Here is a 15,963-nt window from a genome sequence, read left to right as displayed (position 1 = left end):
TTAAAACTTGTTTAGTAGTTTGTGTATCCTTGCTAAACTGGTTAAATGTTAACTGAACCACAGTCATTTTGCACACCTCTGTTGCTATGGAATTAGCGACAATTCTGAAATAAATAATCAAACTAGTAAGCACAGTAGTACATATCTATGAGGCAATAATTTATAATAAAAATGCATAATCTAAAGAAGTGTCATCTAATTACTGTGAAATACAATTATTTTAGTTATGATATAGTCCTTTTCATAGTTATTTTTTAAACAATTAACAATGGTATAATATATAAAATTGCTCTTTTGTAACATGTATTTAGTTTTATATTTTTCACAATTCAAGATATCAACACTGACTTTAATGCCTTTTTATAATTTTAATAATGCCTTTTTATCTACTTTTGGCACATATGTGTTTTTTGTTCTGTTCTTCTTTCAAATACTTAGGAATGAATGCTTCAGGGATATATTTTGTATGTAGTCCTCAGCCCATTTCATTTAGAGTCATTCACTTTGGTTAAATGAATCAGGTTTATTTATGGCACAAAGCAATATTATGCCTTGTACATGATGATCACAAGGTTCCCCCAAACCCTATTAGAAAATAGAGTTCATGACTGAAAGTAATTTTCATACTAACATTGCTACAGGGTCACTGTAGAAATTAAAAAGCACTGTTATTTCCCTGTTTCATCTCTCAAAGATTAATGTTTGTCTGTTTCTTTCTCTCCCTCAATGACACTTTTACTATCCATGTGTCCCTCATTCTTTGGCCCAAGCCGGGCCTTCTGCAGTGGGACACTGGAGGTGTTAGGGTCTTTAGCTACACCGTTCTGCATGGACTTGTCCGGATGGTGCCTCCGTAAATGCTTCATCACCTGGAACTTTTGCTTGGCGCGATAGGCACAGTAGAGGCAGCAGAAGGGCAGCTGGTTGGTGTGGCTGAGGAAGTGGTGCCGGAGTCCGGCTGGCCAGCGGAAGCCTCGCTGGCACTTGGAGCAGACATAGGGCCGCTCGTCACTGTGCCTCTTCTGGTGTGTCTTGAGTAGGAAGCGCGTTTTAAAAGCTTTGCCGCACTTTTCACAGATGAAGGAGCGCGTGTCTCGATGCCGGGTCTCACGATGGACACGTAGCGCATCGGCACGGTTTGTGCGGTAATCGCATTCCTCACATGCATACGACTTTGCTCCTTTGACAGCATGAAGGATTAAAAACATATAATGAGTAGTTTTATTGATTAATCAACATATTCAATACATACTACAAATACTTCACATACTAAGCATTAATGTAATCCCATAGAAAGATATTACACATACCTGAATGTTTTGTCATATGATACTTCAACTGGTTAACCCATTTGCATTTGTACCCACATTCTGGACAGAGATATTTGCGCTCATCCTGGTGAATTCTCATGTGATACTAAAACAAAAGCAGAAAATGAATAATATTTTTTTTCTAATTAGAGTGTATTGAGATGTGGTAGTTCCTCAAGCTTGTTCTGTACAATGTTGCTCTAAAGCAGAATTTAAATTTGATAACTATTCTGCTGATTTCTCCTGTGTAATAACAGTAACCTCACTAAAGGTGTTTCATACCTTTAGACGAGAAGGGTCCGCACAGGTGTAGCTGCACTTTTCACAGCGGTATGGTTTCTCTCCTGTGTGAATGCGAATGTGCCAGGTGATTTTCTGCCTGTTCCGAGTGGAGAAGTCACATTCAGTGCACTTGTAAAGACAGGTTCCCCCATGTGACCGGACGTGTTGGTCAAACACCAACTGATGGAGGCAAGAAAAGCCACAGATATCACACTTGAGAAGTTTTCCTTCATCATGTCCACTCTCATGTTCATCCAAGATGTGCTGGATCAGCGACAGCTTCTTTGCTGTTGTAAAAGGGCAGTCTGGGCATTGCTGGGTGACGGAGGCCTTGCTGCACTTTTCAGGGTCAACCTGATGGTGAGAATCAGCTTCTAGTAAAGTGGCTCTCTCATTTTGAGGATGTTTACTTTGCAAATGGGCTGTGAGAACAGCATCACTGTCACAGCTGAAACTACACTGAGCGCAACAGTGGGTGTTGGCAGTCTGGTGTGTTCGCTTGCAGTGCTGTTTATAGGCAATATCAGAGCTGAAGCAGTAACCACACTGGCTGCATTTGTGGCTCAGCGCACCCGTGTGGCAGCTGAGGGTGTGGCGGCTGATGTCAGTGGGGTTGTAGCCTTTGTAGTCACACAGAGAGCAGAAGTGGGTGGCTTGCTTGTCATGAATGCGTTGGCGATGCAGGCGTAGCTTGGAAGAGGTTCCAAAAGTCTGATTACATAGCTCACATTGATGCCTGCCTATACCCGTGTGCATGGACTCATGAGCATCTAGGCGGTGACGACGTGCTGTGCTGAAATCACAGAATCGACAGCAGAATGGCCGAACACCCTCATGCTTTAGTGCAACATGCTGACTCATGCGGCGCTCCTGCTTGCAGGTGAAACAGCAAAGCTTGCAACAAAGTTGAGTTTGTTTGCCACGTTTATGGCTCTTATCTTTACCATGAATCAGGATGTGTTGACTCAGTGATTTCTCTGATCTGGCCACAAATGAACATTGCTGGCACTGGATCTCCCCAGGCTTTAAACAACCCCGTTTCTCATGGCTTGTTAATGCTCTTCTCTGTTGGCAAACAAATGGACAGTTTGAACAGGAAAATCGTTTTGTAGTCTTAATTTTCTCTCCTGAGTCTCCTTGGTTTTCTCCATCTCGTTGTTCCAGCTGCCCTTCTCTCTCACCTTGCTCTTCATCTGCCTCAGAGGCTGCTTCATTTACAGTCAGCTTTCTTTTAGGTGTGCTTCTGGAGCAGGCTGTGCAATGGCGAGCAATTGCAGCTTTCCTGCTACATGAAAATGAACATTTTAGGCAGATGAACTTACCATCTTCTTCCTGGTAATCACAGGATTCACGAATTGCCAAGCTCATGGAATCAGTTAGAGAAGAATTATTGTGAGCCTTTTTTTCTTCTTTGACAGTCTTTGCTCTTCTATTAGCTGTGGATGTTTGCACATTCTCCTCACATGGATCTGTCACTGTGACAGCTGATACCAGACATCTAGTAACATTTTGATTATGTGATTTATTCTTTTCCTGTGCAATTTCTCTTGAAGTGGAAAGCATTCTCTTCTTTTTTTGCAGTGCATGGCACTTTCTGAGACGGTGGGTGTTAAAGGACCGTAATTGTTTGAAGTGTAAACCGCAGTCCTGGCACTGAAGTGCTGCTTTCATCACCTGGCAGGATGATCTGCAGTGGCGTGTTAAGGCTGCATGCTTACGGGTCACATATGAGCAGCGATCACACCGGTAGACGTTGTCCTGTGTCTGGACTACCAACATCTGCACTCGACCCTCCAGAATCAGAGCTTTGGCTTGGTCTTTGTCCTGCCTCCTCATCACCTGGAGCAGAGTCTCTGAATATGCTGCCTCAGCTAAGGGGGCCTCTGAGGAAATTGCTTGTTGGGCTGCTGAGGGTTGGGATCCTTTGATCAACAACTCATTTCTTTGGTTTAGTGCTTGCTCTTCGATAACACTGCCTTCCTCGCAGTCTGACACAGCACTGTCTTCCTCTGCACTTACAGGTTCATTAGGGATCTGAGGGGCTTCGTATGTGGTGTGAAATCTTGGGGAGTCACCAGCTGGGATATTTGGGGGTGTGGTTTCCTGGTTTTCTAAAGGTCCTCTGTCGACATTTTCAGTGTTTGTTAATAAGGTTAACTGGATAACTGGCTGATCTTCAGTAACATTGTTTATCTCCTCTCCCAAAGCATTAGCATCAGAACTGACCTGGTGTTCTACAGTACTTACATTTTCTGAACCATTTGTTGTTTCACAGCTATTGGGAATTTGGGAACTGACATCATTAGTCATATCTTGCGACTCTGTCTGCTTAGTGTTTTTTGAGTCACTACAAGAATCCACTTGTCCTCCAGAGTACTCTTCAGCTGCAGAGTAAAAATTCTGAATCACATCCACAGAATTATTTTGTCTCTCTTTCTCTGCATATGTTTCCAACCACTTCACATCCCCAGGAACATACCCATGAGCCTTCCGCTTGTGCAGAAAGAGTGCAGTATTGCTAAACGTGGTGTAGGAGCAGAGGGCACAGCGAAACTCCCTCGTTCGAGTGTGTTTGGAGTTTTCATGGTTGTGTAGAGCTTGGCGGTACTTTGTTGTGTAAGTACAGAACTTGCACTGGAAAAGAGGAAGCTGGTGGTCTTCACTAATTGTGTGTTTGACCTGCATGTGCTTGAGCAGTTCAGTCTTTCGCTTACAGGAGTAAGCACATACCTCACAGATAAGGGTTTTTGCTTGATGACGGAGCTTGTGGCTGTTCAGCTGGTCAATGCGATGACAACGATACATGCACTGGTTACACCTGTACCTGAGAGAGAGGGTAGCACTTTCAATAAAGCCCATATTCATAAATAAAAAAAACTATGCTTATAATTATTTGTAAGTTGGTAATGATTCATTGTAAGCCTTTTATAAACTCCAGTAATGCCTCATAATGCTCTAATAATAAGCTGTAAATAATTTCTTGATTATTTATCATGTTGTAATGCAAGTGTCACTATTTATTATATTGCCATGTGATGTGCTTTATAACAAATGACCTGTGAAAAATTATAAACAGGGATTAGAAACAATGTATTGCAGGAAGAATACTTTCTACACAGATTTTCCGTCATCCATCTTTGAAAACCTGGCTATAGCAACTATCAAACTTGTATCTTACTGCAGTGTGCAGGAAATAATGATTGGTGGACAGGAATTTAGGCCAATTGGGACAATGTTTAGGTTTAGGATACACTTTCTTGAAATCACACAGGAATGGAAAATAATGTTATTAACCGGTTAGACACTTTCAAAATAATGAAATTTTTTTAGTCATTTTGTTCATATTTTCAATTACATTCAATTAAAAAAAATTTTCATTTTCTAATTATTCTAATCCCTTATTTTAAAGCATTTTAGTATAAATTACAAAAACATTATAAACATCATCGATTGCTTCCAAAAATGACAAGGACACACATATGTAGGATCTTGCTTCCTGTCCCACCAAAGTTAAGTGTGTCCTTGTCATTTTTGGATGTTTAAAAAAAAATCTTTTGTAAAAAAAAAATCATTTTTGTAATGTGGCTTCATTATTCTGACATTAATGTTTTCAAACTTCAATAATGTGTTTGTGTGGTTTTGTAATTAATCTGTGCAATTAATTAATTAAGTGATTCTATATTACATTACAAAAATTCATAAAAGTGCACTTTATTTAAAGCACTCAGTCATGATATTTTAAATGTTTGTAATGTTTTCATAACTGTTAATAAATATCATAGCTGCTTTATAATTATCACAGGTCGTTATAAAGATTGTGCAGTACACTATGTGGCATTATAGCAGTGATACTTGTATTACAGCATGATAAGTTATAAAGGAATTCTCTTTATAGAACATCATTAGAGCTCTATGGGGCATTATGGGAGTTTATACCAACTTACAAAGGATAATTAGCACAGTTATAATAAGTTATAAATATAGGCTTAATAGAGAGTGTAGTACATTTGGATATTCATGGATACATCAAGTTGGGAAAAAACAAAAACAAACAAGGCCAATATGCACCTGAGATCACCAGTGTGTTTGCGCATGTGGACATTTAAGTAGTGCTTCCATTTGGTAACATAACCACATTCTGAACACATGTGCTGCTTGTCTTCAGTGTGTGTCAGCATGTGTTTCGAGAGGTATGTCTCATCCCGGCATCTAAATTCACACAGTGAACATTTGTGTGGCTTTTCACCTGAAAAAAACGAATAAAGAAATGTATGACCATTACACTTAAATATACTACATCAGCCTTTCCCAATCCTGGTCCTTGAGTACCCCTGCCTTGTACATGTTAATGTTTTCCCTAATCCTCAGACACATGAACTCATTCAGCTAACTAACAGGCCTAAACTGGATTGAACTGCATGCATCTGAAGAGGAGAAACGCTAGAATGTCTAGGACAGTGGTACTTCGGGATGAGGAATAAGAAAAGCTGTTCTACATGATATAGCAATTAAAAACATGAATACAACAGCTCAACTTACCAGTATGCACCAGCATGTGTCTTTTAAGGACTCTTTTGTGAGCAGTCATAAAGTTGCACTCTGGGCACTTGTGTGTTTTCTCATTGGCATGAAGGTGTCCTACATGCTGGTCAAACTCCACTGGATTGAAAGTGGTGAAAGGACAGAAGCTACATCTGAGCTGTGTCTCTCCAGCATGGCCCTGTCTTTTGTGCTGCTGGAAACGGCTCTTGTTGGAACATGAGAAGTCACACTGTGTGCAGTGAAAGGCTTGATGTGTGCGAAAATGAACTTCCATATCTTCTTTGCTTCTGAACAGTGCACAGCAGGCATGGTGATGACACTCTATGGCCTTGATACCATGTGCATCCAATGCATGCTTCTGAAGCAGCTTCTTATCTGTGGATTGAAAGGAGCAACCATGGTTGAAGCATGGCAGAGGCTGCCCATTCTGTGCGATATGATGGGACTTCATATGGCTCTTTAATGCCTGACTCTGGTGAAAGCTTTTTTGGCAAGTGGGGCATGTGTAGAGATCTTTGTGAGCATCCTTTTCTCCTTGATGGCCATGCACGCTGGTGATGTGGCGGTGCAGGGTGTTACGTTCCACGGCAGCATACTCACACAGCTGACAGCGATGCAGCTTCTCACCAGACTCCCTCAGCATGTGAATACGCAGCTTGCTTTTGCTGGTAAAGTAGTGATTGCAGGTGGGACACTGCAGACTGGGGTCGGGAAAATGGAGGCGCATGTGCTCCATCAAGTGAGAGCGCGTCTTAAAGCAGCGCCGGCATTCTGTACATATGTGAGTGCGAAACATGTGCTCTGTGCCCTCTGCCACGTGATCTACAACACAGCAATACACAGATTTGGATATGCAAGATACATTACACCACCTGCTTTAATAAGGAGTATATTACAGTTTTTACAATTGCTAACAAGCACTATTAACTAACAAATTCACACAATCAACAATGTAAAGCAAAGGAACTTGATTATTTTCCAATAACAGCTCATCCCAAAGCGTTCTATTCCTTTTAAAACACAGCAATTTGCCAACGATTACAATTTTGTGTTAATTAAAGAATGATGTTGTAAATTTTATCCATTTATAGTTACATTGAAAGTTGTGGAATGTACGTGAACTGCAGTTCTTGTTATCATTTGCATTATAGCAGCTATAAACAATAGTTTCCTCACCAGCCTCTCTTTTTTTTTTCTCTCTCTTTAAGTTAATAAGACAAACAAATGCAGCTTGTCATGTTACCAAGAAACCAGAAAGCCCTCTGTCCTGAAGACTTTCCCATGTCAGAAAATTTAAAGAAACCACTTTTCCTCTGATGTTACCAAGAGCTAACATTGGAGACTCCTTCCAAAAATGCAAATGTCTCTTCACAGAAAACAGCTCCATATCAACAACGACACACATTTTTAAAATTCATTCATGTGGAGAGTCCATTATACAAGTTCCTATGTCATTTGTTATTAGAACATACTAGTGTAGAATGAGTGCATTAATATAGACCTGTAATTTGCCTTGGAGCCAAACTATTGTCAGAGCTGCTGTTAGAGAAAATTAATCAGCAGCTTCTGACCAAAACAGGATTGAGAATTCAACAGTGCTGTGGTATAAAGCAAAAATAACACAGTATTTATTTTTTTTATGAGAATGCAAAGGATTGCTCACCTTGGACTGACAGCACAGATGTTTTGTGCTTATGAACTGACGCTTTTCCTCGTTTGCACTGCTTTTTTGCTCGAGGCTGTGGACTCTCAGTATCAACCTCCTCATCCTGAGATTTAGCTGGAGAAATATTTTTTTGGATTGTTCTCTTTTTGCGAGAGTTCTTATTGCACATTGTGTCATCTGTGTCTTTCTCCTCATTACCAGCTAATAAAAACACGTATGGGTGCATTGGAGGTAATTCAATAATAATTCAATTAATGAACATTTAAATTCCATAGTTCAATAATTCAATAATCAAATATCTCTTAAATCTATCTGATACATTTAACTGATAGTTTGTTAGCTACACAAACCTTGTTTCTGCATTTACTCTCTATTTTATCATGTACACCTACTCTACATACACAGTACTGTGCAAAAATATTAGGCACATGCAAAGAAGCCCTCGAAAAAATTTAATTAAAAGTTTCTATATATAAATAGACAAACAGTTACAAACAGTAACAAAGCAAAATGGGTATTTGGTGTGAGGAGCCTTTGCTTTTTAAAAATGCATCAGTAGTCTCAGGTACACTTTGTGCAGTTTTATAAGGAGATTGTTCAGTAAGATGAGCATCTTGAAGAATCTGCCACAGCTCTTCTGGAAACTCTGACTGTCACACTTGCTTCTGTTTTTGTAGGTAAAACCTGACAGCCTTCATTAAGTTTTTTTGTCTGAAAAGTGGTCTATTATGTAATATGATACTTTCTTTACTAACATATACAATTTTTCTGCAACATTTAATTTTTTGCTGAACAAGTAATGTTTGGAAAAATATTTTTTTTACAGATTCAATAATGCAGAAGTCATAAAATAAACATCTAAGTCTAAATTTGTAGTAATTTGTAGTACTGTAGGTCATTTTGCAAGCACTCGGTTACTGACTGTAGCCCATCTGTTGCTATACACAGTTTCACCACTGGTCAATGGTTGTCCCTTTTCATTAAAGGGAAATTGTCCATAGATTCCAGTTTCACCACTGGTTTAGGTCTTTTCGATGGCTTGTGGACATTGACCTCATGTGTTTCTTACCCCTGTACGAAGTATCTGTCCCACTCTCATTCTGTACACTGTTATAAAGCTGCTCCTCATTGCATGTGTCTACTTTTTGCTCTTCCATCTTGCTACAGCTGTGAAACCCCAGCTGATAAATCTTCAAGATGTTTCTCACTCTATTAGTGTGTTAAACTATCAGCCAGTCTCTGGGAGACAAAAAGGTCCATATCATCATGCTCTATGGAGCACACCTGCAATAAAAAATATAATAATAATTATACCTGACTGATAATACAACATTAGCTTGAGAAAACAAGATGTTGGGATTACTTTCATTGGGATCTAAATTCGGTGGACTAAAAGTAGCAATAAAACATTTTCAGCTCATGGGGTGTGTTTAACCACTTATACAGCTGAGTGCAAAAGTTTGCATACCCTTAGAACAAAATGAAAAGACAAAGAAGTGTAATTTATAGCAGCAAGGCTAACTGATGTATGGTTTCCTTCAACAGGTATTAAACCTAGTCATAGATTAAAATTCAAGTTTTATAGAAAAGTTACTAGACCAGGGGTAAAAGGTTTAAATTAAAATTCAAGTGGCAAGTGTGTATGGTGTGAATTCAGGGTGTATTCCAACCTCACACAGTGTTCCCTGCTAAGGATAAAGTGGTTACAGATGAACACTGTCTTTCTTCACACATACTCGGAGCAACTTGAGTTCTCTCAGTTGTAATATCACTAAAATGTCTTTCTATTGACTGTGACTTTCTGCTTATGTTTTTGACCTTTGTCTTTGTTTTTAGGACACATCTACATGCAAATTTTTCATTTTTATTTTTGTAGATATTTTGTATTTTATAGATTGTAGATTTTATGGGATATACTGATAAAAGATAAATAACTGTATTTTAACCCATTTAATTTTATTAGATGTAGGAAATTCAGTGGCCTGTAAAGAATATGGTGCATTTCTATCGAAACAGAATTGAGACCTACTGCTTGACGGTTTCAGCCGTTTTCACTCCGGAAAACAATGCATTTTTCTAGAGACTAACGTTAGCACAGTTTATGTTGTTAGCTAAGACAGCTAGCCCCTAATACTAACCTCGTTCAGGAGGGGACATTAGCAGGGCACTTTAATTGAAAATACTTTGATAAAGTTAATTAAATAAATAAATATTCCACGTCGGTTATACTATCACATTTGTAGTAGCTAACATACAAACACTTACCTGATACTGATGAAAATCTCGCGTGAGCAGCGTCATACTAACTTTCTGCTGTATTGTAAAAACTGAAAAGAGTATAATTGTTACACAACGGCTTGATGTACAAGATGAATCTGTTTGTATTTTTTTATATATATATAAGACATCTGATTGTTTGTTCTCTTAAAAAAAATCTCTTCTACATAGCATGTAACATGGAACTATTTTGGTGACAGACGTTTCAGGCGGAAATATTTTCCCGAACAACGGAAGTGTCATGGAAGTCGCCATGTGATTCGTCCTCTGCATTTGTCCAATGAGAACGCGCTTGTTTGGTGTAACAGGGACTTGCTGTGTATCTGTAATTCAATGGATGTAACAACACTGTAAATTAATGAGGTTATCAGTCGTAAACAGTGAGGTGCAAACGATCCGGTGAAATGCCCATCTTATTAATGTAAGTGATTATTTCATGTGTAATTTATTTAAACCGAGATACATTGCAGGAGAAGCCCCCTCAAGACTATTTCAGTATTTTGTTAGCTAGTATAAATGTGTGTTTGTGTCCAAATGTTTTGCAGAATGCACAGTGGAGAAGAGAAGAAATACTGCTCCTGATTACTGAGTGAAAAATTCTACACAGCCAAATAATGACCTTTTCAGAATTTCTGGGAGCTTTGAAGGACAACCCCTACTTTGGGGCTGGTTTTGGACTAGTTGGTGTGGGCACAGCACTTGCAGTTGCAAGAAAGGGGGCACAGATTGGCATGGTCTTTTTCAGGCGGCATTACATGATCACCCTTGAGGTTCCCAGCAGAGATAAGAGTTACCACTGGTTGTTGAGCTGGATTACCAAACATGCCAAGCATACGCAGCATCTCAGTGTGGAGACCTCATACATGCAGCATGAGAGTGGACGGGTCCACACACAGTTTGATTTCCACCCAAGTCCTGGAAATCACATCATTTGGTGAGGCATCACATTCGTCAGAGGTGTCATCAAGCTTGTCTTTACAATATTTACCATATTTATCTTATCTACAGAATTTCAAGGCACTCATGAGTATAATATGTTAATTAAAGCAGTCAAAACACAAAATATCTGTATCTGGCTTGCAACTTATATCTGTTACCACACAGGTTCCCAACTCTGGCCCTGCTGTACCCGCTGTCCTGTACATTTTATTGTTTTCCCTGCTCTAACACACAGCTCAGGAAGGAAGCTTAATTAGCTGATTTGATTAGGAGTATGTACTATACGGTAGAGAAAAAAAACACTAAAACAGTGTAAGGCAGGGGTCTCCAGGACTGGATTGGGAATCTGTGCGATAACCAATATACATTGCGAGATTCATGTTGCTGAATTAACTGTCCTGGCTGTTTGGAAAATGAAACGAATGCATGAATAGTGTAATAAATAGCCTGTTTTTTATTAGGTATGGCAGAAAATGGATAAGAGTGGAGAGGACCAGAGAAAAGCAGATGGTGGATCTGCACACAGGAACACCTTGGGAATCTGTCACCTTTACAGCCTTTGGCAGGGACCGGCAAATCTTCTTCAACATACTGCAGGAAGGTAGGGAGAGTCAGTCAGAAGATCTAAGATGTAGTTTACTTGCTTCATGTGCTAGGAATCAATGACTTGTTAAAACATATTATTGCAGAACCACAGCATTACACAATTTTGTGTTGTTTGTGTCATTATTTCATTATTAGTATTGAAGGCATCAGCACTTCATGCTTTCTATTTCCATGATATTCTTTGAGATAATCTCAAATAAATCCTGGACTGTTGTAAGATCTGTTGATTTACAGACACAAAGCATGTCCCTGCTCCCTTAGAAGAGTGCTCTTATCGAATATATGCATAGGACAAGTCACATGTAGGCTGCAATAACCCTTTTCTATTATTCAAGCACTGGGCCACAATTTTATACAGACTTTAAATAAAGTTATTTAATCAATGGTATTGATACAGTGATTTCTACTTTACCTGCTAATGTTGACCTCTTTCATGAAGCAGGTCTTTATTTTTAATAACCAGACCGATTGATTTGTTGTTTGTAGCACGAGAGCTGGCTCTGAAGCAGGAAGAAGGCCGCACTGTGATGTACACTGCTATTGGTGCAGAGTGGAGGCCTTTTGGCTTCCCCCGTCGTCGGCGCCCTTTGTCCTCTGTCGTCCTGGAGAATGGAATAGCTGAGAGGATTGTGGATGATGTAAAAGAATTTATTAGCAATCCAAAGTGGTATACTGACAGAGGTATGCCGTAACAGTTACTTCATCTATTAGCTTGAATCAGTCTCTGAATATTAGTATGTTTCAGTCTTTGAGTCCTTAATAAATATTTGATTTTTTGTAGGGATCCCATACAGAAGGGGATATTTATTATATGGACCTCCGGGCTGTGGAAAGAGCAGCTTCATGTAAGACTAGTTTATTACTTTATCTTGGTAAAAAGCATCATTCTGTAATTACTAAGTTACCTCAGTATAATACAATATTTTAAGATAGTGATGAGTAAAGATCTTACAATGATGCTTAGACACAATATATATATCATGATATTTTTGTTTGCTAAACAGTAAATCAGGAGTGTGTCCTCTGAAAAGAATAGTTGAATTATTTTACATTTGTTTATGTTCAGTGACATTTATCTGACATCTACAAGAACATAAAACAAGAAAACATAAAACAATGTCCAAGTATTAAAATATATATACCATATCATCCAGCTGTGGTTTAAGATATCATGGAAAAGCCAAAGAATTACCCAACAACTTTTAAATATGTTAAAATAGAGACAAAGTGCAGTGTTTTTCTTAAATATTTTATTTAACCTTAATTAAAGATATTTTTACAGATATGTGTGTGCATGGATATAATATAGCATACATGTGTGTGTTTTGGTTGAATTTTTCAGCACAGCCCTCGCTGGCAAGTTGGGTTACAGCATCTGTTTGATGAGTTTGAGTGACCGCAGTCTTTCTGATGACCGGCTGAATCACCTGCTGAGTGTGGCTCCACAGCAGAGCATCATTCTGCTGGAGGATGTGGACGCTGCCTTTGTCAGCCGAGAGCTGCTGCCAACTGAGAGTACATCTGCCAATGTTTTTATAATTAATACATTCCTGTTTTTGTATGGCTGGATGTCTGATCTGCAAGCATTTTCATTAAAGCCAGTCAGGTCTATTTTGAAAAGATGAATTGACTTAAAATAGAAAAGAAAAATCATTTCAACATTACAACTCGTAGCTGAATCAAGCTTAAATCATATGTTAAGTACAGGTATTGTTAGTTCATTTGCATACTTTAAGACTCTGTCTATAAACACTATGTCCCTATACTGTCTTGCTTGTAATGTCTTTCTATTTTGCTTACTGTTCATAGACCCAGTGGCCTACCAGGGCATGGGGAGGCTCACGTTTAGCGGACTTCTTAACGCACTGGATGGAGTTGCTTCTTCAGAAGCTAGAATTGTCTTCATGACTACTAATTTTATAGAGAGGTAAGGGTCAATTACTTAACTTTATACAGTGCATTAATAAAAATAAAGCTTTATATTAGGATTCCTTTAACTAAAATTATTTACTACATTAGGTAACATTTACAAAATAATAAACAAAAGCATTAAATACACTTAATGTTAACAGTACAATTAAGTAATATTAACAAAGGTAACACATGCTTTAATTGATCTAAGTTCAAATGTTAACTATATACACCTACTTGCATAACTAAATATGCTTACTTGCATTTATTCCATCCATGACAAAAAGTCCTCAAGATTTAGCATTAATTAAATTACAGCATATTACCAAATGTTAATAGTCGGCTAAACATAGGTCTCTGGGTGTAAATATTTGAACCCAGCCTCACTTATAAACAGCAAACATTTGATTTAAGTTATTCATTTTGGTGTTTGTCAATGTGTTTTACTCATGGATGGAATAAATAGGTGTTTCTTGTTTGGCTTATTTAGTTAAAAAATATTGATCAATACAAGCAATAATTACTTTTATAACTTATGGCATTTAGTTCATTGTTTGGTTGTATCCAAATGCTGTTACCAAATAATGTTAGTTAACCAAACCTTAATGTAAAGTGTCACTGCTTTTTCTGTGTGTAAGGCAGTGAAACTTGTCATTGCTTTCCTTCCATTTGGGTTGATTGGTTGAAGTTAATTATTTTCCTATAACAGCATTCCCCAAAGTGTTTTTTTCCCCCTCATTTTATACCATAGCTCTGTTGAATGCATGAAAAAAGATGTGGTCAGAAGGTGTTCATTTTCTGAGTTTTCTGTAAGAGTAGCTCTGACAGTAGTTCAGGCTGTAATTCAAATGACAGTGGTTTTTTTTATTAATGCATTGATTCTAATATGTTATCAGAGGGACTTGTATGGTGGACACTTCACATAAACTAAGTCTATTAAAAAATTAGGAAACATGTAATTTATCTAATAAAAACCTAAACTCCTTGATATGTTGAAGTTTTCTGTAAGCAGATATTTATTTAACATTTATGGAAAGAGTTTACATTGTCAGTGCTTTGTAATGGTTTTCCACCACAAGAAAGTCTTCAGGACAAATAAATGCCTTTTAGCGGAAAGCAGGAAAGCTTTAAAAAAAGAGTATACATCTTTTTTTAAATAACAGCATGTTTTTTTGTTTTAGATTTGTTTATTATAATTATTATTACTATAGAAACATTAACATACTAGAACTAGTGCATTAATATAAACCTGTGATTTAAATTACAGTCCACACTACTGTCGTTATAGAAACGAGCTGCTGTTATAGAATATTAATAAACACCTTCTGACCATTCAGATCTGAGAATTTAACAGTGCTGTGGTATAGCTACACTTATCATACTGTATGTGGCATTCATGCCACTAACACTTTCAGAGTCTAACAGTGTGAATGAACCATTTACTGATTGTTTAGTCTTGATCTACTATGTTTGCTTTGTTTCCTTTCCTTCATGCACTAAAGACTTGATCCAGCTCTAATAAGACCTGGTCGTGTGGATCTGAAGCAGTATGTTGGATATTGTACACATTATCAGCTCACTCAGATGTTCCGGAGGTTCTACCCACTGGAGTCTGCAGCTGAGGGGGAAAGATTCGCAGCACGTGCACTGGCAGCACACACAGACCTCAGCGCGGCTCAAGTGCAGGGACATTTCATGCTTTATAAAATGGACCCTGCTGGTGCTATAGACAATGTTGCAAAAATTTAAGAATGTAATGGGAGCAATGATATGAACTACAAATGAAATAATGTGTAAAATGGACAAATCAGACTTCAATAGATGTCAAACCGGAAGTGAATTCTGATGGTGTGTGGCCATTTTGACAACATGCACAATATTTGAAATAAAAAAAGAAAGCTGTGAAATTTTTAACTCTTGTATTTAAATCATATTTGACAGTATTTTAAACTGTTACAACACAGAAACAAGGGAGTAATGCTGCAGTGTACAGCATACATACAGCAGGATTTTTTCATCCTGTTTAAACCTAGTCCTAGGACTTTAATGAGTCAAACATGCTGGAAAACCAGCCCACTAGAAAAGAATATGTTTCCATAATCTAACAGAAATAAATAAATCCTTACTGACTTTTACTGTGTAAGCTGACCTTGAGTGTCTTGAAGGGTGCTGACACATAAATTTTATAACAATTATTATTATTATGATGATTATTATTATTATTATTACTTTGAGTGTGTTGGAACTTCCATAATCTAAAGAATCAAATGCCCTTGTTGACTTCCTATCATGGCTCATCAGTGTTTAACACCTACTTCGCTAAAGTTGCCACTTTCTGGGCAAGGGAAGAAATGGACTATGAAATATGGATATTAAAAGAGGAATGCACTTAAGCACAAACATGCATGAAGCAATATTTTTGTTGATTTT

At 38.0% G+C, this 15,963-nt stretch overlaps 2 protein-coding genes across 4 annotated transcripts; one reads left to right on the top strand and one right to left on the bottom strand.

Annotated features, from left to right (window-relative positions):
• Nucleotides 1-5: 5 nt before the first annotated feature.
• Nucleotides 6-10,274, bottom strand: znf142 (zinc finger protein 142). 3 transcript variants are annotated; one of them, XM_026912361.3, is made up of 8 exons: nt 10,066-10,274; nt 8,870-9,084; nt 7,798-8,001; nt 6,132-6,956; nt 5,661-5,838; nt 1,593-4,416; nt 1,311-1,416; nt 6-1,180 (listed from the first exon to the last, which is right to left on the bottom strand). In XM_026912361.3, the coding sequence occupies exons 2-8, from the start codon at nt 8,955-8,957 to the stop codon at nt 696-698; spliced, it is 4,710 nt and encodes a 1,569-aa protein (XP_026768162.3). In that variant the 5' UTR covers nt 8,958-9,084; nt 10,066-10,274; the 3' UTR covers nt 6-695. The 3 variants fall into 3 exon arrangements, with proteins under 3 accessions (XP_026768162.3, XP_026768170.3, XP_026768176.3); XM_026912369.3 differs by having other exon boundaries at nt 1,593-4,410; XM_026912375.3 differs by having other exon boundaries at nt 7,798-7,914.
• A 23-nt stretch (nt 10,275-10,297) lies between these two features.
• LOC113525793 (mitochondrial chaperone BCS1) lies at nt 10,298-15,440 on the top strand. The gene is made up of 8 exons (XM_026912384.3): nt 10,298-10,498; nt 10,623-11,011; nt 11,478-11,617; nt 12,109-12,303; nt 12,404-12,467; nt 12,965-13,137; nt 13,432-13,549; nt 15,036-15,440. The coding sequence occupies exons 2-8, from the start codon at nt 10,692-10,694 to the stop codon at nt 15,280-15,282; spliced, it is 1,257 nt and encodes a 418-aa protein (XP_026768185.2). The 5' UTR covers nt 10,298-10,498; nt 10,623-10,691; the 3' UTR covers nt 15,283-15,440.
• The last annotated feature ends 523 nt before the right edge of the window (nt 15,441-15,963 follow it).

This window comes from Pangasianodon hypophthalmus, chromosome 5 (assembly GCF_027358585.1).
Source record: "Pangasianodon hypophthalmus isolate fPanHyp1 chromosome 5, fPanHyp1.pri, whole genome shotgun sequence".
NCBI lineage: Eukaryota > Metazoa > Chordata > Actinopteri > Siluriformes > Pangasiidae > Pangasianodon > Pangasianodon hypophthalmus.
The sequence above is the reverse complement of the archived record's forward strand: the minus strand, read 5'-3'. Positions and strand labels throughout refer to the sequence as shown.